Source organism: Odocoileus virginianus, chromosome 19 (genome assembly GCF_023699985.2).
Source record: "Odocoileus virginianus isolate 20LAN1187 ecotype Illinois chromosome 19, Ovbor_1.2, whole genome shotgun sequence".
Classification (NCBI taxonomy): domain Eukaryota; kingdom Metazoa; phylum Chordata; class Mammalia; order Artiodactyla; family Cervidae; genus Odocoileus; species Odocoileus virginianus.
The window spans coordinates 25,456,476-25,482,373 of NC_069692.1; the positions used below are offsets into that span (position 1 = coordinate 25,456,476).

Here is a 25,898-nt window from a genome sequence, read left to right on the forward strand (position 1 = left end):
AAAATGAGATCTTCTTTTCCTATAATCAATACCTCGAATGAATAAAATGGGTAAAATGTAGGAAATGGGTTTAAAGTAAGATGTTTTCCTAGTCTTCCCTAATTATAAAGTTGCTGGGGAAGGTGCATAAAAATACTGCTATATGATAAGGAATCAACAGTCATGATTGCCAGTAAGTAGTAAAAATTACAAATGAAATAATTTTTAAACGCACACACACATACACAAAAAACACACATACACACACACACAATGTTTATAGCAGCTCTATCATAACAGCTAGAAACTGTAGCTAGAAACAGCCAAAAACTGGAAGGAATCCAGATGACCATCATTAGGTGAATGGACAAATTCTGGCACATCTGCATATTGAAATAGTACTCAGCAATAAAAAAGACAAACTATCTATGCACACCAAAAAATAGATGGATCTTAAAATAATTATACAGAGTAAAAGAAGTAATACCCTCCACCCCTCAAAAAAAAGAGTACCAGACTGTGTGATCCCATGTATAAAAAAACCCTATAAAAAGCTGACTCATCTATAGCAACACAAAGCAAATCAGTTTTCTCAAGAAGGGACAGATTAAGACAGCGATGGCAGGGAGAGATAAAAAAGGGAGGAGGAACACTGGGGATGTGATGGAAATGTTAATTATATTGATTGTGGTGGTGATTTCACAGATGTAAACCTATGTCAGTATTATTGTATTATTATTGTAATATTGTATTATTACTGTAATATTGTATTATTATTGTATCCTTTAAAAACATGCCATTTATTGTATGTCAATTATGACTTAATAAGCTCTTTGAAAATTTATTAGGGAAAGAAACATACACAACCCTAGTGAATATCAAAAAAAAAAATGAAATGTTATAGAATTAAAACTAAAATATTTTTTAAAAAAACTAAAATATTACACTAATGAAAGTTTATCTATGTTAAGTAACTTTTTGGCTTTTGCTTTTACTCACAAAGTATCTTTTTGAATGGACATATAGGGCACACCCTAAGATGTAGTTTCTGGAGGAGGGCAAGGCAACCCACTCCAGTATTCTTGCCTGGAGAATCCCATGGACAGAGGACCCTGGCAGGCCACAGTCCAAGGGGTCGCAAAGAGTCAGGACACAACTGAAGCAACTTAGCATGCATTCATGCAAGATGTAGTTTAATAGGCATGCACCATTCAAAACGTCAATGGCAATGAGAAATGTAAAGGCCCACTTGTAATATTCTTGATTAGAAGATTTCCACTGAGCAAAATTAAAGTACAATAATAATGCCTTTAAATCTTTGAGATTTAAGTTTTAAAGGTTTAACTTTAAAAAAAAAAATCAGCCTTTAAAAGGATATATAATTCAAACTTCATGATCTGGGAAGTATTTTCTAAACAAAATTCTAAACAGAATTCATTTGGCTTGAAAACCTTTAGGTTTTTATAGCACACTTAAGTGAAAAAGGACTGTACTTGTGAAACTGAAGAGTTTTTTGCAATTCAAATATTATGCTAATTATCAATACAACAGATACATCTCTTAGAATGTTATTTAGCTACCAGAATTTTTAATATTTAGTTGTTTAATATTATTTTTCTTAGACATAAAGATTTTGTAATACACTTAAATCAACATTTGTCATTATTTACTAAATAGCATTTTTAAATTCAACAGAAGTTCTTGCCTACAATTTTTAAATGATCACTAACCAGAGCTAAATGAGCACTTGGTCATATAAGACAGAGTACTGGAATCATGGGACATTCATTTTTTGAGAATGGTATAAGGACCTCTACATTCTCCACAGTGAATAACTGTAATAATACTTACAGATGAAATACATGCAAAGAGGACTTTTAAAGTAATTACAAGGATCTACATAAATACTTTGGAGATGCCCACGGACATGTAGGTCTTTTCCTTAAAAATCCAGTGTCAAAATGACCAGAATGAATAACACCTATTTATATAAGAAATAGGCATTTTGAATAAGAAAAACTTTTAAGATAGGTAATTAAAAGGAGTTTTCCTAAAAATTAACATAAAATACTTATATGGCTCTATGGAACCAATCTGGTTTACCCTTCCAGGAGACGCTTGTTTAGTGTAGATTAAAACAAAATGGCATCTTTAGGCCATGTAAGCAGGAAGAGCTACTCGGCTTCTTTTAAAAAATCTAACTGGAGTTCAAACACTATTATAACAACTGTACAGATATTATAGTGTATTAAATATGTCCATTTGATGGCATATTACAATTTTATAATCAATTCAACATACATTCATGTATTCCTATGATTTGCACTGAAATGAGTGCTGAAGACAAAAAGTAAATAAAAGAAGGAACTAACATCTACAGAATATCTAGCAGGAGTCAGGCAATTTGCTAAACATTTCACACAAACGATAATAACCCTACACAGCAAATATTTCCACCTCCATTTTACAGATAGAGAAACTGACACTCGGAGTTTTTAAAATAATTTGCTGATTTCCAGCTAGTAGCTGGTATATCTAGAAATTTCAGAGGAAGATCTTTAATGAGACTAAAAGTGATAGACTTTTTCAGAACCACAGCATAACCAGTTGGACTTGTTGCAGCTGACAGACATAAGCAGATCATAATCATGATACAAGGTATAAAAGGATACAAGGTATAAACATAACATAAAGAATGAGAACTATTCATCTCATCTGGGTTCAAAGGCAGCTTTGCAGGTAACAATGGGACTAGAGTACCTTGGAAAAATAATCAGGGTGCCACCAGGCAGAAAGAAAGGCAGAAAAGTGAGCCCAGCTGATGACTTGGCTTTCTTTTCTATACCATCTACTGCTCAAACCCACATTTTCTAACAAGCTTCCTTGAATACACTATTGCGAGCAGATTTTAAGAGTGGCATTCCATAATGCTAGTCTTGGTCAGCACAGCTTTGTATAAACACCGGACACCAGAAAAAAAGGGACAGTTCTCTCTGAGAATAGGAAACTTGCACACTTTGTGCCTGGAACACAGGAAACCTAAGCATTTATGCACAAGGAGGGGGAACCCAAGCAAAGCCTGGCTCAGATTCCCCAACTGAGGAGCTGGGTGACAATCTAGGGAAGAAAAAGTAGCTAGAGTTCACAGGGCAGTCAGTGTACCAGAGAAAAGAGAGCTGCTCAGTGAAAAAAGTGCTAAAGACAGGCTGAGGGGCCCAGCTGAGTCCCCAGGGGAGTACTGATCAGCATGTATGTGTGAGGAAGCTACCTAAAGCCAAGAAAAGAACATTCGAAAGTACTCAGGGAAACCATCACTGGGGCTCACACATGGCTAGGAATAGTGCCTGTCTACCAGACAGACTGGAAAACTTCTAAATTTACAGGGTACTGAGCAGAATACTGAGAAGGGATTTATCTCAGTAGCAAGAAAAATTAGTCCTAGACTAAATATGCTCTAGTCCTGCCATACAATATTTAAAAGCAATACCTAAAAGAATCAAAGTGTTTGTAAGAAAGAGAATAGAGCTCAAGAATGTATATAGGGATATAAAAATATCCAATATCCAACCAAGTAAAATTCATATTGTTTGACATCTAATAAAAAAAAAATTACCACGCATGCAGGGAAACAGGAAAATACGGCCCAGAACAAAAAGAAAAAAATCAGTCAACAGAAACAGACCAAGGAATGACACAGATAATAAATTTAGAAGAAAATAACATTAAAACAGTTTTGCTATATTCTATGTGTTCAAGCAGCTGGAAGAGCAAGCATATCAATGAAGACATGGAAAATATTTTTTTAAAAAACCGAAGAAGAATTTTTCAAGATGGAAAATATGTGAGACAAAAAGTATGTGAGACAAAAAATATGCTGGATGGGAATAACAGCAGATTAGATACTGCAGAAGAAAATATTAGTGAGCTTTAGATCACAGCAATAGAAAATAGCCAAAGAAAGCACAGAGAGAAAAAAGATACATTCCATACAGAAGGATTAGAATGATAGTAACTTCTCACTTGAAACAACACAAGCTAGAACACAGTAGAACAACATTTTTAAAGGTCAAAAGAAAAGAAACAAAACTGTCAACATATGATTCTACTCTGTACAAAAATATCTTCTTAAGTAGGGACTTTCTGTGACATACAAAAGCTGAAAGGATTCATTCCCAAAACACCAAAACTATAAGAAATCTTTTAAAGAAGTCCTCAGGGGGAAAATAATATTGAATGGAACCTGGAACACATAAAGGAGTAAAGAGCACCAGAAATGGCAACTCTGGGCAAACATGAGCCTTTTAAAAATTATTATCTAAATCCTTTTAAAAGATAATAATGTAAAGCTAAAATAATAGCAATATATTGTGGGATTTATAACTTGGAAGTAAAGTGTATGAAAACAATAGCACAAAGCTTGGAAGGTGAAAAATGGGTATATACCATGGTAAGTTCTTATGCTATACCTGAAGCAGTCTAATATCACTTGACGGTAGACTGTTAAGTTAAGCATATATACTAAAATCTCCAAAGCAAACCATAAAACCTTATATAAAACTCCATAAAAATGAAATTATAGAGTATATATTCCTTTGTATTAGGCTGCTTTAACTCATTCTAACCTTTCTAAAATTAATCCATGTTGTTATGTGCTCATTCCTTCTCAATGCTAGTGTCAATAATGTGTTTAGCAACACACAGATTTAAAAATCTGAAAGAAAACTTAGGGTCATTTACACATTTATTGTTGTTGATGATAATTTACCACATGTATCCTTGGCTAATATTTTGAATGAAAACTGCTTTAGAGAAGTCAGGAAGATGAAATCCTATCCATCAATTCTATGAATAGTCCTATAAATTGAATCCATCTTTTTATTCAAATAACTGCCAGCCCCCATTTTAGATATTCTATGACATTTTAAATGCTGCAGTTCCCTATAACAGTGATAACGGGGGTCCAAGGAAAAAGCTCCACAGGATCCTTTAAAAAAAAGAAAATAAAATCACTGATGAACATAGATGCAAAAATCCTTAACAAAATTCTAGCAAACAGAATCCAACAACATATTAAAAAACCATACACCATGACCAAGTGGGCTTTATCCCAGGAATGCAAGGATTCTTTAATATCCGCAAATCAATCAATGTAATACACCACATTAACAAATTGAAAGATAAAAACCATATGATTATCTCAATAGATGCAGAAAATGCCTTTGACAAAATTCAACATCCATTTATGATTAAAACTCTCCAGAAAGCAGGAATAGAAGGAACATACCTCAACATAATGAAAGCTATATATGACAAACCCACAGCAAGCATCACCCTCAATGGTGAAAAACTGAAAGCATTTCCCCTAAAATCAGGAACAAGACAAGGGTGCCCACTCTCACCACTGCTATTCAACATAATTTTGGAAGTGTTGACCACAGCAATCAGGGCAGAAAAAGAAGTAAAAGGAATCCAGATAGGAAAAGAAGAAGTGAAACTCTCTCTGTTTGCAGATGACATGATCCTCTACACAGAAAACCCTAAAGACTCTACCAGAAAATTACTAGAGGTAATCAACGAATACAGTAAAGTTGCAGGATATAAAATTAACACACAGAAATCTCTGGCATTCCTATACACTAACAATGAGAAAACAGAAAGAGAAATTAAGGAAACAATACCATTCACCACTGCAGCAAAAAGAATAAAATACTTAGGAGTATATCTACCTAAAGAAACAAAAGACTTATACATAGAAAATTATAAATCACTGATGAAAGAAATCAAAGAGGACACAAACAGATGGAGAAATATACCGTGTTCATGGATTTGAAGAATCAATATTGTCAAAATGGCTATACTACCCAAAGCAATCTATAGATTCAATGCAATCCCTATCAAGCTACCAACGGTATTTTTCACAGAACTAGAACAAATAATTTCACAATTTGTATGGATATACAAAAAACCTCGAATAGCCAAAGTAATCTTGAGAAAGAAGAATGGAACTGGAGGAATCAACCTGCCTGACTTCAGACTATACTACAAAGCCACAGTCATCAAGACAGTATGGTACTGACACAAAGACAGAAATATAGATCAATGGAACAGAATAGAAAGCCCAGAGATAAATCCACGAACCTATGGTCACCTTATCTTTGACAAAGGAGGCAAGGATATACAATGGAAAAAAGACAACCTCTTTAACAAGTGGTGCTGGGAAAACTGGTCAACCACCTGTAAAAGAATGAAACTAGAACACTTTCTTTTTTTTTTTTTTTATTAGTTGGAGGCTAATTACTTTACATCATTGAAGTAGTTTTTGTCATACACTGAAATGGATTAGCCATGGATTTACTTGTATTCCCCATCCTGGTCCCCCCTCCCACCTCCCTCTCCACCCGATCCCTCTGGGTCTTCCCAGTGCACCAGGGCCGAGCACTTGTCTCATGCACCCAACCTGGGCTGGTTATCTGTTTCACCCTAGATAATATACATGTTTCAATGCTGTAGAACACTTTCTAACACCATATACAAAAATAAACTCAAAATGGATTAAAGATCTAAATGTAAGACCAGAAACTATAAAACTCCTAGAGGAGAACGTAGGCAAAACACTCTCCGACATAAATCACAGCAGGATCCTCTATGACCCACATCCCAGAATATTAGAAACAAAAGCAAAAATAAACAAATGGGACCTAATGAAACTTAAAAGCTTTTGCACAACAAAGGAAACTATAAGCAAGGTGAAAAGACAGCCTTCAGAATGGGAGAAAATAATAGCAAACCAAACAACAGACAAAGGATTAATCTCAAAAATATACAAGCAACTCCTCCAGCTCAACTCCAGAAAAATAAATGACCCAATCAAAAAATGGGCCAAAGAACTCAACAGACATTTCTCCAAGGAAGACATACAGATGGCTAAAAAACACATAAAAAGATGCTCAACATCACTCATTATCAGAGACATGCAAATCAAAACCACAATGAGGTACCATTACACGCCAGTCAGGATGGCTGCTATCCAAAAGTCTACAAGCAATAAATGCTGGAGAGGGTGTGGAGAAAAGGGAACCCTCTTACACTGTTGGTGGGAATGCAAACTAGTACAGCCGCTATGGAGAACAGTGTGGAGATTTCTTTAAAAACTGGAAATAGAACTGCCATATAACCCAGCAATCCCACTCCTGGGCATACACACCAAGGAAACCAGATCTGAAAGAGACACGTGCACCCCAATGTTCATCGCAGCACTGTTTATAATAGCCAGGACATGGAAGCAACCTAGATGCCCATCAGCAGATGAATGGATGAGGAAGCTGTGGTACATATACACCATGGAATATTACTCAGCCATTAAAAAGAATTCATTTGAATCAGTTCTAATGAGATGGATGAAACTGGAGTCCATTATACAGAGCGAAGTAAGCCAGAAAGATAAAGACCATTACAGTATACTAACACATATATATGGAATTTAGAAAGATGGTAACGATAACCCTATATGCAAAACAGAAAAAGAGACACAGATGTATAGAACAGACTTTTGGACTCTGTGGGAGAAGGCGAGGGTGGGATGTTTCAAGAGAACAGCATCGAAACATGTATATTATCTAGGGTGAAACAGATCACCAACCCAGGTTGGATGCATGAGACAAGTGCTCGGACCTGGTGCACTGGGAAGACCCAGAGGGATCGGGTGGAGAGGGAGGTGGGAGGGGGGATCGGGATGGGGAATACATGTAAATCCATGGCTGATTCATGTCAATGTATGACAAGACCCACTACAATATTGTAAAGTAATTAGCCTCCAACTAATAAAAATAAATGAAAAAAAAAAAAAAAGAAAGAGAAACAACAAAATGTTACATAAAATCTTGATTACAAAAATACTACCACCCATACACTTATATATTTACTTTCAGTAGGTCAAACGCCAATGAAGTAGTTTTTCACACCAGAGTTTCATTTTATACACAGAATCAATGATTGGAAATATCATGACTGGAGTCTTCAATGAGAAAACACACCTTAGGTACTTTGGGAAATCTCTGTGCACAAAGATGACCCCAAAGCAGTCAGGCAAAAACTAGTGGCAGAGACCTCGACTCTTTGGTTAACTTTTAGAACCATCTATTTCATTATCAACTCTGACAGGCTGAGGCTCAGCCAACAGCTTTCACTTTGGCCCTAAAGGGTGTCTTTGGAGTCTCAAGTGTGAGTGAGTGCTAAGTCTCTTCAGACTCTTTCTGACCCTATGGACTGTAGCCCTCCAGGCTCCTCTGTCCATGGGATTCTCAAGGCAAGAATAGTGGAATGGGTTGCCGTGCCCTCCTCCAGAGGATCTTCCTGACCCAGGGATTGAACCTGCATCTCAGACATGGAATCAAACCCACATCTCTTATGTCTCCTGCGTTGGCAGGTGGGTTCTTTACCACTAGTATCACCTGGGAAACCCCGTAGTTGTGTATGGATGTGAGAGTTGAACCATAAAGAAGGCTGAGCACCGAAGAATTGATGCTTTTGAACTGTGGTGTTGGAGAAGATTTTTGAGAGTCCCTTGGACTGCAAGATCAAACCAGTCAACTGTAAAGGAAATCAGTCCTAAATATTCATTGGAAGGACTGATGCTGAAGCTGAAGCTCCAGTACTTCTGGAGCTCCTGATGTGAAGAACTGACTCATTGGAAAAGACCCTGATGCTGGGGAAGATAGAAGGCAGGAAGAGAAGGGGACGACAGAGGATGAGATGGTTGGATGGCATCACCGCCTCGATGGACATGGGTTTCACCAAGCTCCAGGAGTTGGTGATGGACAGGGAAGCCTCGCGTGCTACAGTCCATGGGGTCGCAAAGAGTTGGACATGACTGAGCGACTGAACTGAACTGAGGTTGTCACAGGGCTGTGGCTTTGGGTCTCCTGTGACATGTAGCAAATTCCCACTAGCTATCTGTTTTACATATGATAATGTATATGTTTCAATGCTACTCTCTCAAATCATCCCACCCTCTCCTTCCCTACTGTGTTCAAAAATCTGTTCTTGATGTCTGCATCTCCTTTGCTGTCCTGCAAGTAGGATTATCAGTACTATCTTTCTAGATTCCATATATACACATTAATATACAACACTTGTCTTTCCTTCTGACTTACTTCACTCTGTATGATAGGCTGTGGGTTCATCCACCTGATATGAACTGACTCAAATGCCTTCGTTTTTACAGCTAAGTAATATTCTATTGTGTATATGCACCACAACTTCTTTATTCATTCATCTGTCAATGGACATCTAGATTGCTTCCATGTCCTAGCTATTGTAATAGTGCTGCAATCAACCTTGGGGTACTTGTGTATTTTTCAATTATGGTTTTCTCAGGGTATATGCCCAGTAGTAGGACTTCTGGGTCATATAGTAGTTTTACTCCTAGTTTTTTAAGGAATCTCCATACGGGCACTTTCAATTTTCATTTCCACTAACAATACAAGCACGTTCCCTTTTCTCCACACTCTCTCCAGCACTTATTCTTTGTAGATTTTTTAATAATGGCCATTCTGACTGGTATGAGATGATACCTCATTGTAGTTTTGATTTGCAACTCTCTAATAATGAGCAATGTTGAGCATCTTTTCATGTGTTTATTAGCTATATGTATGTCTTCTTTGGAGAAATGTCTGTTTAGGTCCTCCACCTATTTTTTGATTGGGTTGTTTTTCTGCTATTGAGCTGCATGAGATGCTTGTGTATTTTGGAGATTAACCTTTCATCAGTTGTTTCATTTGCTATTATTTTTTTCCCATTCTGAGGGTTGTCTTTTTACCTTGCTTAGTTTCCTTCATTGTGTAAAATCTCAAGTTTAATTAGACCCCATTTGTTTATTTTTGTTTTAATTTCCATTACTCTAAGATGTGGGTCATAAAGGATCTTGCTGTGATTTATCTCAGTGTTCTGTCTATGCTTTCTTCTAAGAGTTTTATAGTTTCTGGCCTTACAATTATGTCTTTAATCCATTTTGACTTTATTTTTTTGTACAGTGTTAGGAAGTGTTATAATTTCATTCTTTTACACCTATATGACCAGTTTCCCAACACCACTTATTGAGAGACTCTCTTTTCTCTATTGTGTATTTTTGCCTCCTTTGTCAAAGATAAAGTACCCACAGGTACATGGATTTATCTCCAAGCTTTCTACCTGTTCCATTGGTCTACATTTCTGTTTTTGTGCCAGTATCATATTGTCTTAATGAGTGAAGCTTTGTGGTATAGTTTGAAGTCAGGAAGTTTGATTCCTCCAGCTCCATTTTTCTTTCTCAATATCATTTAGCATTTAATATTTAGGGCTATGATTTAATTATTGTTTTTTTTTTTGTCTCTTCTGCTTTTTCTTCATCTGTTCTTTTCTTGCCTTTTTAAAAATGATTTGAATACATTTTAAAATTCCTTTTTGTCAACTGGCCTTTATTTTTGTTGTTGTTCTAGGGATGACAATATGTAAATCTCATTTTATACTGCTTTGTTGTATTGAGCTTTGCAGATACTGCATTTTTTTCAAAGGGAAAGTTTGTGGCAACCTTGTGTTGAGCAAGTCAATCAGCACCATATTTCCAACAGCATTAGTCCACTTCAGGTCTCTATGTCATATTTTGGTAATTTTCACGATATTTCAAACTTTTCCCTTATTATTGCATTTGTTATGGTGATCTATAGTTGGTGGCCTTCTATGTTACCGAAAGCCGCTCTTTTGCCCCTTTACTGCTCATCCATTTCTGTTCCCCTCTATAATTAAGAGAGTCTAATCCTAGGAATGAGGTTTCTAAGCAATTGAAACTAACTCCTGGTTTAAGCTCTCTTGAATGTTGTACCATGCCTTGTCAAATCTGTTGATTGTTTTCCTAGATAAAAAGAAAGAAAGAAGAATCAAACAGTTACAAAATTACTAGTTCTCTACCCCCAACAGCCTCTTTAGCAATCCCGCAGGCAGGTCATGAAGGTGAGATAACATCTGAAGAGTCAGCCAGTCTGCACTCAATGGAGAATGATACAGAACCCAACATCCTACCTTCAGTGATTCACTGAGATTCTTCTTCCCACCCCATTTTTCCCTTTAAAAACTGTCATGGCTAAGCAGAATCTTTGGAGTTGGTGTCTGGACATGAGTCTACCTTCCGGCCGGATTGCTGCTTTTTATGATTAAGGCACCTTTCTTTTCTACTGACACTTGCTTCTCAAATTATTGGCTTATGAGGAACAAGCAATCAAATCTGAATTTGGTTACATTACTATTATAAAAAGATATCAACTCACTGAAGGCTCAGATAATGATTTGCATTTCTTGGCAATAAAATATTTTTAATTAAGGTGTATATGTTCTTTTATTAGACATAATGCTATTACACATTTTATAAACTACAGTAGTATAAACAAAATCTTCAGATGCACTAGGAAGTCAAAAAAATCATGTGATTCACTTCATTGCAATACTGGCTTTATGCAGTGGTCTAGAACCAAACCACGATCTTCCAGATGTTCAAGCCGGATTTAGAAAAGGCAGAGGAACCAGAGATCAAACTACCATCATCCACTGGATCATCAAAAAAGCGAGAGAGTTCCAGGAAAACATCTATTTCTGTTTTATTGACTATGCCAAAGTCTTTGACTGTGTGAATCACAACAAACTGTGGAAAATTCTTCAAGAGATGGAATACCAGACCACCTGACCTGCCTCCTGAGAAATCTGTATGCAGGTCAAGAAGCAACAGTTAGAACTGGATATGGAATAACAGACTGGTTCCAAATCAGGAAAGGAGTACGTCAAGGCTGTATATTGTCACACTGCTCATTTAACTTATATGCAGAGTACATCATGAAAAATACTGGGCTGGGTGAAGCACAAGCTGGAATCAAGATTGCCGGGAGAAATATCAATAACCTCAGATATGCAGATGACACCACCCTTATGGCAGAAAGTGATGAAGAACTAAAGAACCTCTTGATGAAAGTGAAAGAGGAGAGTAAAAAAGTTGGCTTAAAACTCAACATCCAGAAGACAAAGAACATTGCATCTGGTCCCATCACTTCATGGCAAATAGATGGGGAAACAATGGAAACAGTGACAGACATTTTTTGGAGGGGGGCCCAAAATCACTGCAGATGGTGACTACAGCCATGAAATTAAAAGACGCTTGCTTCTTGGAAGAAAAGCTATGACCAGCCTAGACATCATATTAAAAAGCAGAGACATTACTTTGCCAACAAAGGTCTGTCTAGTCAAGGCTACGGTTTTTCCAGTGGTCATGTATGGATGTGAGAGTTGGACTATAAAGAAAGCTGAGCACTGAAGAATTGATGCTTTTGTACTGTGGCGTTGGAGAAGACTCTTGAGAGTCCTTTGGACTGCAAGGAGATCTAACCAGTCCATCCTAAAGGAAATCAGTCCTGACTATTCATTGGAAGGACAGATGCTGAAGCTGAAACTCCAATACTCTGGCCACTTGATGCAAAGAACTGACTCACTGGAAAAGACCCTGATGCTGGGAAAGAGTTGAAGGCGGGAGGAGAAGGGAACGACGGAGGATGAGATGGTTGGATGGTATCACCAACTCAATGGACATAAGTTTGAGTAAACTCTAGGAGCTGGTGGATGGACAGGGAGGCTTGGTGTGCTGCAGTCCATAGAGTAGCAAAGAGTCAGACACGACTGAGCAACTGAACAGAACTGAGGGTCAAACCTGCAATATTTCCAAGCTTACCAGTATCCTTAACTTTTCACACTTAGAATTAATATCATACCACTTCACACAAAAAAATGCAGAAAACTTGCATCCATATAAGTCCATCTAAATACCCCACTTTGTACTATGTGCCATTTGCATCATATCTACATACATTATAAATCCCACAAGATGATGTTATAATTTCTCATAAAATAGTCATTTCTATTAATAAATTAAAAATAAAAGGAGTTACTTATATTACTCCAATATTTACCATTTCTGATGCTCTTCTTTTCTTCTTGAGGATCCAAATGTCTGTTATTATTTCCTTTCTACCTGTAGAACTTCTTTTAGAATAGCTTGTATTGCATATCTGATGCTGAATTTGTTTAGCTTTCTTTGATATCAGAATATCTTTATTTTGTCTTTATTCTTGAAGGAAATTTTTATTTGATATAAAATTCTTGGTTGATAACTTCTTCCCCAGCATTTTAAAGATGTCATTCCACTGTCTCTGGCCTCCACAGTTTCTGATGGAAGTCATCAAGAGCTAATCATTATTCCCTGTATTTAATGTCATTTTTCTCTGCTGCTTTCTAGGTTTCCTCTTTACCCTAAGCTTTTAGAAACTCAATTACAATGTGTCTAAGCAGTACTTTCTTGTATTTATTCTGCTTGGATTTCACTGAGGTTCTTGAATCTGTAAATTTATGTCTTCACCCAAGTTGGGGAAATTTTCGATCATTATTTCTTCAAAAGTTTTTCTACCCATTATCTCTCCTTGCCTTCTGGGATTCCAATTAGAAATACATTAGAAAGTTTGTTATAGCTCCACAAATTCTAAAGTCTCTGTTTCTTTACTTCTGTCATTTTCCGTTCTTCCCATTGGCTAATTTTACGTTCTCTCTGGCTCTTTGTCTGTTGTTCCCATTCTGCTAGTAAGCTCTTGAGTGAATTTTTATTTAAAATACTGTCTTTTAGCTTTAAATTTTAAATTTGGTACTTTTTTATGGTTTGTATTTCTCTGCTGACATTCCTTATCCTTTCATTCATTACAAACATATTTTCTTTACTTCATTTCCCCCTAAATTATAGTTACAGTCCTTGCTTTAGTCCTTGTTTGCTAATTCCAATATCTGGGGCATATTGGAGTTGTTACCTGTTATCTACTGATGGTTTTTTCTCTTGAGAATAGGTAATATCTCCTCATTCTTCACTTTTGGGTGGTGTTCTGGACCTTCTGGATTCTGTTTCTGAAGAGCGTTGATATTTTTGTCTTAGCAAGAAATTACCTTGGTTGGACTAAAACTATAAACTCAAATCTAAGTTCAGTATCCAATCCTTAGAAAGCTTCTAGTTTGCTCTGCAACTGTATGGTTCAGAAGCCAGTCAGAGAATTTATACACAGAACATGAGAACCTGGGGCTATCAATCTAGTTCTCCCTGGGATTCATTTTTCATTTACCAGCAGCTATGCTTGCCCTAAATGCTGTAATCTGGTTATTCTAGCCAGAAACAGTGTGGTTTTTCTATCAGAATTTTAGTCATCAAATGCATCACTAACTTTATCTGCCCTAAAGCTGATAACCATTTTTTAAACAGAAAGAAAGAAAAATATTAAAAAACAGGAAAATTTTCTTCATTTGGTTCTCTTCCAAGTTTTATCTCCCTTCTATAATCTTTATGGGACCTTCAGATAGTTGTGTTACATATTTTGTTCAGAATGTATTATGGCTGTCTGCAAGAAGGTCTTTTGGTTAGGAGCTTATTCAGCCACACCAGAAGTTTTAGTTTTAATAGAGTATGTAACCCATTTATATTTCCTGTCATTGACATGCCTGATTGTGTTTCATGCTTTTTATTCTTTATTCTGCTGTTTCTTCTGCTTTCTAGCTTTTGCTTTAAGAAATATTTTTACTTTGATCCCTTGTCTTTTCTAGCAATTTGAAAAGTAGAAGGGGTATCTTAAATTCTAATATACTTGACAATATATATATTATTTTTTTCCTAGTTATCAGTGCCACAAATATTGATACTATCACTTAGAATCTGTAAACTCTCTCTCCAAGGGGAATAAAATTTACAAATAAATAAGCAAGCAGAAACTACAAACATTCACTGAAACTCAATTCACTATTATGATCAATTTTCTTATTTCCAACACTTGTTTTTAATAAGTTCACATTTTAAGACCTCTTTCCTCCAGATGACTCACTGACTTTTTAAAAAAATCTTTTCATTCTTTATTCTCTTTCTGCACACTGCCAGAGCTTCATAAGTGGTTTTCCTTCATCACTGATTTCATTTTCTATAGTTTCAATTCTACACTTCAGAGTTCCTAATACTGATTTTTAACTGATTTAATTTAAGTCCCTTTATCACATGTAGCTTTTTAAAATTTCATCTGAATTCTTAGTAAAAAGGTTTTCAACACATTTGTTTGTCTTCTCTTAGTTTAGATCTTCTATATTACAGAGTCTATGTTTCCCTTATTTTTAAAGAATACAAAACAATCTTCTAATGCTTGCTTACTTCTCATTCCTACTTATTGTTCCCATATTAAAGTATTTTCTATTTACATAACCTTGAAAAAGGAGTGGTATGACTAATCTTTGAGAGCTCCTGTAATCTAAGATATATGGTGATTCCTCTTTCCCTATCCACCTAGTCATTCTTATAATATTTCAGTCTGGACTGTAGTTCAATGTTAAAATGTGATAACTGACATCCTTGTCAAGGATGTCTACTATATTCTTGTAGTAGATATACCACAATGTTTCCAGTAAGCATAATTCTGTCTTTTGAACTGATATACATATATTTGGTATCATATTAAGAAACTCTCCATCTATTTATATGTCATGGTGTGATTATATCAAGATGTCGAATTTTGTAAAGTGCTCTTTCATGATTTTATGGAGAACGTCAATGGATTTTTTTCTCCCTAGAAGTACTGTGTGTGTGTGTACTTAGTCGCTCAGTCATGTCCAACCCTTTGCAGCCGCATGGACTGTAGCCTGCCAGGCTCCTTTGAACATGGGGATTCTCCAGACAAGAATACTGGAGTGGGTTACCATCACCTCCTCCAGGGGATTTTCCCCACCCAGGGATCGAACCCAAGTTTCCCACATTGAAGGCAGATTCTTTATCGTCTGAGCGACCAGGGAAGACCCCCTAGAAGTATTAATATGATAAATTACATGAGCATGTTTGTGTGTGCATGTACCAACTCCCCAGTGATATCCAGTCTTTTACTTACTACAAATACATTGGCTTGAGGAAGAATCACACAGTGTTGTTGCCTGATAATCTAAGTAACACAGGATTATTCTTGGACATTATAAAGCTATCTATAGTATTTTCATTATAATAAATAGTGAATTAAAAACTCAAAAGTCCAAGAGACTTCCCCGGTGGTTCAGTGGATAAGAATTCGCCTGCCAACACAGAGGACACAGGTTCGATCCCTGGTCCAAGAAGATTCCACATGCGGTGGAACAACTAAGCCCTGTGCACCACAACTACTGAGCCCGTGCTCTGGGGCCCGCAAGTCACAACTATTGGGCCTGTGTGCCGCAGTTGCTGAAGCCCACACACCTAGGGCCTGTGCTCCACAGGAGAAGCCACCACAATGAGATGCCCTTGAACTGCAACCAACAGTAGTAGCCCCAGCTCACCACAACTAGAGAAAGTCCATGTTCAGCAATGAAGACTCAGCAGCAGCAAAAATAAATAAATAAATAAATAAGAAACGAGAAGTCCACAATGCATTCCTCAGTCAGCAAGGGATTTTTTTCTTTTAGCACTTTCTGTTTTACTGTCAAAAAGTATAGCTATTTCAACTTGCATATTCTTTTTCTCTACAAAAATATATTCATATTTTTGACTGAACAAGTTCTTAATTATTAATTTCAATTTAATTAACTGAATCTACCAATCTATTATTAATTTGTTCTTAGAGTCTCCATGCACTTCATCTATAGTATTGCTTTTTCCTACTAGAATATCATGAAATTAACAAAATTTTGTTAGCACCTAAAAAGTGAGTAGCATATATATGATATTTTAATTATGGATTTTGTTTCTGGCTCTTCTAATGATCTGACAGTATCATCTTCAAAATGTAAAAATATGTCTATTTGTACATGAGCATTTCTACATGCACATTTGTATTTACCTAAATGACAAAAATGCTAAATAAATCATTTACTTGAGAGCTTATAAAAGTAAGAATCGAATATAAACTAATCTAGATATATTTTATCTAAAAACTTCCCAGCAATTTCCTATTCTTGTGGATCCTCTCTGCTTCAAGTTCAAGAATTTTAACCAGATTACTCTAGAAAATATAAAATAGCACTCCAAATGCTGTGTTACAAATGCTTAAAATACATTAAACATATTTTGAGCTTATAAGAAAGTATAAAAATCCCTGCAGACCAGTAAATAATCAGGAAGCTAAAAGCCAAAGTAGTAATCATAAGCTGACACTGGTTTGAGATTTTAACAGCTACGTGGTATAGACAATGAGGCCGTGGACCTGAGCAAGGTAGGACTCAGAAGTGAGGACTAGAAAAAACAGTGACACAGAGGCAGTCACTCTTTGGTCCCTTATTCCCTGCACACCTCAAGTATTGCTTCCCTGTCTTTACTTGTACTGGACTTTCCCAGACTACTACCTCCAGAGCTATTTTCTCTTCCAAGTTCCTAAATTCTGGTCTTGCTTTTACTTGGCTAACAATTATTTTCTATTAAAATTAAAGGTTTCTAATCACTTTCTATTAAAATTAATAACTTATTTATCTACAAATTGACAATAAAGGTATAACTGTAATTTCTACCAACAACAACCCTTATTCTTGTCCAGGAAACTGATACATTCTAATGAGAAATGGAAAAGACCCTGATGCTGGGAGGGATTGGGGGCAGGAGGAGAAGGGGACAACAAAGGATGAGATGGCTGGATGGCATCACCGACTCGATGGACATGAGTTTGAGTAAACTCTGGGAGTTGGTGATGGACAGAGAGGCCTGGCGTGCTGGGATTCATGGGGTCGCAAACAGTCAGACACAACTGAGCGACTGAACTGAACTGAACTGAATGAGAAATGGAAGGGATAAGATGAATGATGTGGAAGAAAGTTAAGCATGGCAGCTAAAGATAACGGGGCGGGGTGGGGGGGGTGGCAAGGAATACAGTGTTCCAGTGTTCTTCTCCACTAGGCAATATCTTCTGGACTTCTAGCCTCCATATTATTCTGTCTTTATTGAATAAAGGCACTACCACCCACCCAGTTGTACAAGCCATTAATTTAGAAATTGTCCTTTCCTTTTCCTTAATATCCAACCTATAACCAGGTGATACCCATTTTACTTCTTAACTATTTTCCAAATCTATCCTCTCTGTATCCTATATCAAGTTTTCTCAACCTCATATCTATTGATATTTTAGGCTTGATAGTTCTCAGTTTGGGGGAGAGGGGTATCCCTGTAACCACAGGATGTTTGGGCAGAATTTCTGACTTCTACTATGGGATGCCAGTAGCAGCACCAACTCCTCCTTACTGTCTGCTGGTGACAACCAAAGATGTCTCCAACATTGCCAAATAGCTCCTGGTTTGCAAAACAGCCCCCAAGATGAGATCACTGCCTTATACCAAGTTATTATCATTTCTTATCTAGTATATATAGCAATAACCTACTAGTGTGTCTCCCTGAATCCACCATATTACTGTACCCCATCCTATAACCCATTCTCCATACTATAACCAGAGTGGTATTCCAAATCCAATCTTACCAGTCCCTACTTAAAACACTATAGTGGCTTCCCATTTCTCTTATAATAAAATCCAAAATCCTTATTACCGCTTTATAAAGTTCTAGCTCTCACTTCTCCAGATTCATCCTGTACCTCACTGTATACTACTTCCCCTTCATCAGTGCATTCTAGCCACACTGGCTATCTTTCAGTTCCTCAAACAGGTCATTCTCTCTCCAATCATTGCACTTTGCCTCAACCCTCTGCCAAGAAGGTTCTTCTCCCACCTTGCATAACACTCTGAGAATAAGCAGAAGCTATTTTGAAAATAATAAGTATCCAGAGGCTGTAGATTAAAAGCAGTAACCTAAATAAAAAGTTGAATGCATTCTGATGGCTGGAAAAAAGAACATATTGTATCTGGGATGGGGTAGACAAAGATTAGTGATGACCAACAAGAAGGAAAGATAGAGGACAATGTGTCAAAAGAGTCACAAAACCTTCATTCTAGCCTCTGTTCTGTCACTCACTATCCATGGGATTTCTTTTTAATCTATAAATAGGAAAACTAACTTTTTTGTTGTCCACTTCTATGAGGTTTAACACATGTAACCACCAGTACAATCAGGATACAAAACAGTTTCAAACTCCCCCTCAGTTCTCTGGTGCTGGCCTTTTGTAGTCAAACACCTCATCACTCCAGGCCCCTGGCAACCACTGACCCATTCTTTGTCCTACACATTTACCTTTGCCTGAGATTCAAACTTAATCTTCCTAAGTCTTGTTTCTTCAGTCATGAAGAAACACACACACACACCATCAGGAGATGGCATATATATATATATATAACATATATTCCATCTTCTTTATATTAAAGTAGTAAGTTACTTATGATGACTGATTGTCTGCCATGGTTAAAAAGCCTGGTGTATGCTAAGCATCCCATCTAGGTTCATATTTAGAAAAGGCTTTCTTTAGATTTGTGGCTAATGCCCAATTTTTGGAATCCTGCATCTTGGACCTTCAGTCTCCTCCATAGGGACGGCTCCATCTCAGATTTCTAGGTGCTTCCGTAGTGGGCCTGTGACTTTGTTTATTCCTACAAAGCTATGAGCTCTAGAATGTTCCTAACCTTTCCTGTGGTTGTCCTTCCTCAGTTTATACACTGCAATAGTTTGAGCAGCCGCCTGCAATTTTCTTCTCAGCAGTCTTTACTTGGAGAGTCATTCCAAGCTTGTTCAAGCACCTTCTTTATGAACATAGCTTATCCTGAATGCCTAAAGGTAATACTGAAGATACTGTCAAGTCAACAAGTCACAGGAGTAGAGTCAAGCCTTCTGTCCCCTCTGATGACCTAATATGAAAAAACTCATTGCCTTGTCTCATAGGGCTGTTACACTAGTAAATCACAAGAATGAGATATAGGACATTATAAGGATTTTAATAAATGCATCTGAAAAATCATTCATAATTCTCTATAGTGTAACAGATTACATATAACTATAATTGTTTGAATAACTAGATCTTAAGATATTGATGAACTAATTAATGTTTCGCTAAAATAAGGCACCTAATGGTATATGAGAGGAATCTAAACTTGGCCTAACCCTATTTACACATTTTAATTAATGAACAGCTGAAGATATAGAAGCACAATTACTAAGCTTATAAATGTCTTAGCTAGTAGGGGTAGCTAAAAATAATGTTAGAATCATACTTCAAAAAATATCAACATAAATCAGTTAATATGGGACAACACAGACAAATTAATAAGCCAAAATAGGAAGAAAGAGATCAACTACAAAAATAGAGAAAGAGAGAGACCGAGTTTGACAGCTGCTCACATAGTAATATCTGGGCATATTAGTAGATTACAAATTCGCTATAAGCCAGTAATGTGACGTGACAATTAAAAAAAATACAAAACAAAAAACTCACACTATTACATTGCTCTTTTCAAGGCTCAGTGATGAGCTCCATGTCACCAACTCCAGTGATCAACTCTCAACCTCATTTTTCACCTCCTAGCAGCATTTAACAAAGGTGATCATCCATCTTTTTTGTACCACTTTCCTTTTCCTTGCTCAGCATACTCTTGGCTCTCCTACTCACTGGCTGCTCTTACCAGCTTCCTTTAGGACAGATGACTCCCAAATTTCTATCTCCAGTCCAAACCTTTCCTTGAAATCCAAATTTATATGCATCTGCCTCATAACCATAGAAACCTCAGAACCACCTCCCTTCTCAAATTAGCTTTTCCTATAGTCTTTCCCATCACAGTAAACAGCCAAGTTATCCTTCCAATTGCTCAGGTCATAATCTTTGAGCCATTCTTGATCTTTTTTTCAATAACCCATATTCATTCCATCAGTAAATCCTTTTGACTGCCTACAAAACCTGACTACTCTCACCACCTTCACTGCTCCATCATCCACCCTCAGGATTATTACAGTCATCTCCTAAATGGTCTCCCTACTTCCAACCTTGCGAATCTCATTCCCACAATCTATTCTCAATACTGCAGAGAGAACCTTTAAAAACACACATTTATTCAATATTCAGTCTAAGACTATTTACTGAAATCCAATTATGTGCAAGGCACTGTTTCAGGTGCTTAAAATACATATATATGTGAAAAGAAGAGGTAAAAGTTGTTTCCCTCCTGCAGCTTTTGCATCCTGTAAAAGCACAGATAATAAACTATAAATACAGTAAAAGAAATAAATAAAATACATGGTAGATCATAAATGCTACATGAAAAAAAACAGAGCAGGTAAGAAGAAGCAGTGCTAGGGGAAATGGGATGGTTTGTAGATTCAAATGGGAAATGAGTCTAGGTGTCATTGGCAAAATAACCTTTGAGCAAAGACCTGAAAGAGGTAAGGACTTAACTATGCAGATATCTGTATAATAGCATTCCAGTCAGATGTTAAAATTAAGAATACATAAAATACTATTTTTTGGTAGTACTCAAACTTCAATTGACCACAGGATGGGCTGAAAGACACAATATTTTAACTTGCTATTTTTATCTATATATTCTTATATTTTAATTCTTAAACAATGTCTTAATAAGCCACAAGTGCTTTTTCAGAAATGATAAATGAAGTATCAGAAACCACTTATGCAGGCAGGCTTTAAGTCTTTTCCCAAGATTGAATTAGGAATTTTTCCTTTCATTTCACTGAGTTTCTTTTATGACCCGTAAAAAGCAGTTAGAAAGGCCAGTATTTTTAATATGCATAGCTAATACTCAGAGGAAAACTGCAAGTGCATCAAACACAGGAGAGCACCTGGATTTAGCTTGCTAAAACATTTTCAAATATAAATACCAACTGATTTTTCAAATTAAGTTAGTTATAAAACTTAGGATAAAACAAAGTCATCAGATTTATTAACATAATAAAATGAGCACAAAATTGTGAATTTTTAAAAGCTTGTTCATTTCCATCTAATTGGATAAGACTAGCACAATGTTTGTTTTTACCTTCCGGTGGCCTATTGGATGTTGCCACAACGACGACCCCGTTTTTGAACAGATTTTCAAAAAGCTGTTTCAGAATCATGGCATCAGCAATGTCAGTGACCTATGGACAGCAACACATTTGTTTTATTTTAATTTCACTTCTGCTCTAACAAATTTGCTAATGGCTCATCTTTTTTTTTTTTTTAATGTGGAAGTGAATTCCAAGAGAAAAATTCTAATTATCATGAAGAAAAGAGTAGATAATTAAAAGCATGAAAGACTGTAGTCGGTCAAACTTGACTCTTCTTTTTTGCAAGCCTATCATTTCTACTCAAATTATTAAATGATTCTATGTTAACTTCTTTCATAGAACTACAGGTGGAAAGCACAGATAATTGTCCTAAACATTTAGGAAATCTAACTAATTAGAACTAACATGACCAACTCCCCCCTCCTACTCCCCCTCCTACTCCCATTACAGTCTCTCTCCCCAAATAAAGAGGAGAGAGGAAAAAAGAGAGGAAAAAAAAAAAAAACAAAACACAGGCTGTTTGAGATTTCTAACACCTTTTTGGCAAAGGTCCCTGAAAAGGTGACTTTAAATGGTCATGGGACTTTAGAAATAAGGACAAGTAGCCTGTGAGACAAAATCAGCTGCTGTTGAAAATAGAATGATATGACATAGATACTATTGTGCAATTGTTGCACAAAACAATTCAACAGATGGCCCATCACAAAAATAAGCAATTTCATTGTTCTTTTTAAGTGCCTTCTATTACTGTCCATGAATAATCAAAAGGCACTGCAGTCATTTCCAGCACAGCCAGCCTCTGCTAACCTTCGCAAACACAAATATTCCTTCTACAAAAAAAACCAAAAACAAAAAAACCAACCTTATAAGAATGGTTAACATGGTGCTGAAAAAAAAAAAATAGCTTCTGACTAAAACAGAAATAAACAATGCAGATAAAACTATTTCATCTAAGTTACAGAGATAATATGACCACTGATACTTTCTAAGATTATTTTTTTAATCCACAATTAACAAGCAATCTTTATGATAATTTTTTTTAAAAGCTTTTTAAAATCACAAAGAAATACAGAAATTAGGGAGGGAAGGAAGTTGACTTCACAAATAAATATATAGTGAAGGTTGATATTAATTATTGCACCTTACCCTATGAATATAACAACACAGTTTTGGATACTCTCAGTGTAAAAATGTTTTGATCTTCCTTTAACAGCACATTTTAGGTAATCGCAATAAAACTTATTTTATATTCACAAAAATATATCACACAATATATATCACACTGTTATTTTTAAACTAGGCTAAAGTACACAGAAACTAGGGACATTCTTTCAAATCAGATCAAAATAGTAAAAGTGACCAACTAAATGGTTATAATACAACTAACAACAACCTGGGTGACAGAAGTCTAAATTACTTCTCTCTTTCAGCTGATCTCTCACTCAAAAGTTTAATTATTTCCTTCCCACCTGAACAAAACCAAATCAAACCAGGATACGGGAATGTGCAGATCTTTTTTTTTTTTTTTTTTTTTGCTGTCTCAGGCTTTAACTTTAAACCATTAACTAAAAAAAAATTAAAAAGACTTAGGGAACTTACAAAGTGGTGATTAAAATGAAAAGGAAAGTGGTACTGATATTATTTAATTTGGAGCTTAGGATCACTGTCAAATTTTGCTTCCGCCAAAACACTCACAGAGAAGGCCCTTTTCAAATGCTTAAACACCAGTGGCATTTCTGATGAGAGGACAGAACAAGCCTGCAAATTTTAGAAGCAACTGCACTTTTAAATTGGATTCCCAATACACTGACTTTTAAAAAGAATGGTTATTAATTAAAATCACCCAATTTTAGAGAATAAAAATGATTATTTGACTATCTCACTGATTTTCTTGAAAAAATTAAAATAGCTTTTGTGCCCTAAGGTTCAGATAAGTGAAGGGACATTTAGTTTATAACACTGTGCAAAGGTTTAAACTGAAAGTTGAAAAAGCAAGCAATAAGGACTGGTGGTTGAATTATAATTTGTTGTTTTTGTATTACAGAATGTTTTTGCTATAGCAGAGTAAATTAACTTGGAGAAGCTATGGCTAATTAATAAAGTAGGAGTCACTTGGTGTAGCTGGGTGCCAATGCATACTCTTTTGATCTTGTCCTTGCACTTGTTCAGCTTTGCTGGGGAACAGTAATTTTACAGTATAAGTGAACAGAAGACAATTGGCCACACATTCTTGAAGAGCGAGCTTTTTCATCACCCAGCATTTCATTACCACCAGGAACAAAAGAGAAGGCTACAGATTACCACTAAGGGTAGTCTGCTAATACAGAGTGGAGACATTTCATTAGCATTAAAGAGAAAAGATTTTTTTATGACCTAGAGTTGCTTTCCATCATGACTCACTTAAGTAAAAAAAAGGAAAAAAAAAATCTAATGGTTAATTTACATGTGTAAGTACTTGAGTCTCAGTCATCTACTGATTGGTACAGGGCCATGTAATGAGTGACAAACATAAGCATGCATTATTAGTAATTAGTATTAGCACAAAAATAAGCACCTATTTTTTATTAGCAGTTTTTAATAGCTTTCCTGTTTTATAAAAACGGTTAAAACTATTTTTTAAATGATATTGATAGCTTATAGAGGAGAATTTTGCATGATATTCTGCTCATTAGAATTCTTTTTTGGGGAGGGGACCATATTAGTAAAATATCTATCCTGTGTCCCTAAAAGAAACATAAGAAAACAATTTTTAAAAAATTCAGTCTCCTTCAGTATTGTGATATCTTCAGAATCATAAATGGCTTAACAAGAAATATTAATATTCAAAGAGAATATAATGAAGACCCTAAAGAAAACTTTAAGGAAAACCTATTCTTTTATTTCAGTAGTTAGTAATTAAAACACATAAAAATATTCTATCTAGACAAATCTCTCAAACAAGAACAGTGTATTTAATAAAACAGGTAAAACTGAAATACTACGCTTGGTAAAACTGACCTTCTGCAAATGTAATCCAAATGCTACCAAAACATAATCTTAAAAAAGCCCTAAATTTAAGAGAAAAGAAAGAATATATTATTGTTTTTAAGCAGCAATTGTTCCTATTCATCCTCCTACAAAATAAATATTATATTAGTTAACACCATCTAATGGTCAATAATAACTAGTTAAAAATCAAGACCAGTAATAGGATTCAATTTTAAAAGTGAAGTGGTGATTGCAGACACACTGTCATAGAGATTAAAGTGCCTAAAAACTCTGCACTAGCAAGATAATTTCTACACTCTATCATTAAAAGATTTTCTAAAAGCCCACCTAGTTCTAGGTCTATATATTTAAACATATAATAGAAGACATATAGCAAAGAGAACATACAACATAGCCTTTATTACTAGTGAATAAGAGCACTGATGATGGATTCAAACTGAGTTACCAGCTCTGTAACCTTGGAAAAGTAACTTAACTTCTCTGACCCTTAATTCTCTCATCAATCCAATAAAGGCAGTAACCACAACTACCTTGCAAAATCATTATGATACATATAGTAAATCCTCAAGAAATGTTCATTATGACTATTACCTCTATATGTTATGTATGCTAGGATAAGACCATATGATTTATATATAACTGTATAGAATTTTAGCTGTAGATGGAATGATACATGGCATAGTACAGTAGTTAGGAACACAGGCACATGGAAAACACTCAGTAAACAATAGCTAATATTATTACAGCATACACTAATAGAATCAAAGCACCCTAATAAATAAATGGTCACTGAATCCAACAGTTAGTTCACAAAAGATGGATTTAACAGTAAGCAAATAGATACAGAAAAGACAAACCATATTATTACTTAAAAGAATATAATTAAAACAATGAGATCCCATTTTTCACCTATTAGAACAAAAATGCTAAGATAATTCAGAATATTGACAGGAATAAATGCAGGTTG

The 25,898-nt window shown here is 35.8% G+C and overlaps 1 protein-coding gene across 6 annotated transcripts in view; it reads right to left on the reverse strand.

Moving 5' to 3' along the window:
- AFG1L (AFG1 like ATPase) overlaps positions 1–25,898 on the reverse strand; it is a 194,925-nt gene that overhangs the window by 98,599 nt on the left and 70,428 nt on the right. For all 6 annotated transcript variants that reach the window (XM_070450003.1, XM_070450004.1, XM_070450002.1 and 3 more), the window contains exon 6: positions 21,934–22,033. In XM_070450003.1, coding sequence (XP_070306104.1) covers positions 21,934–22,033 — 100 coding nt within the window. The remainder of the gene's footprint in view (positions 1–21,933; positions 22,034–25,898) is intronic.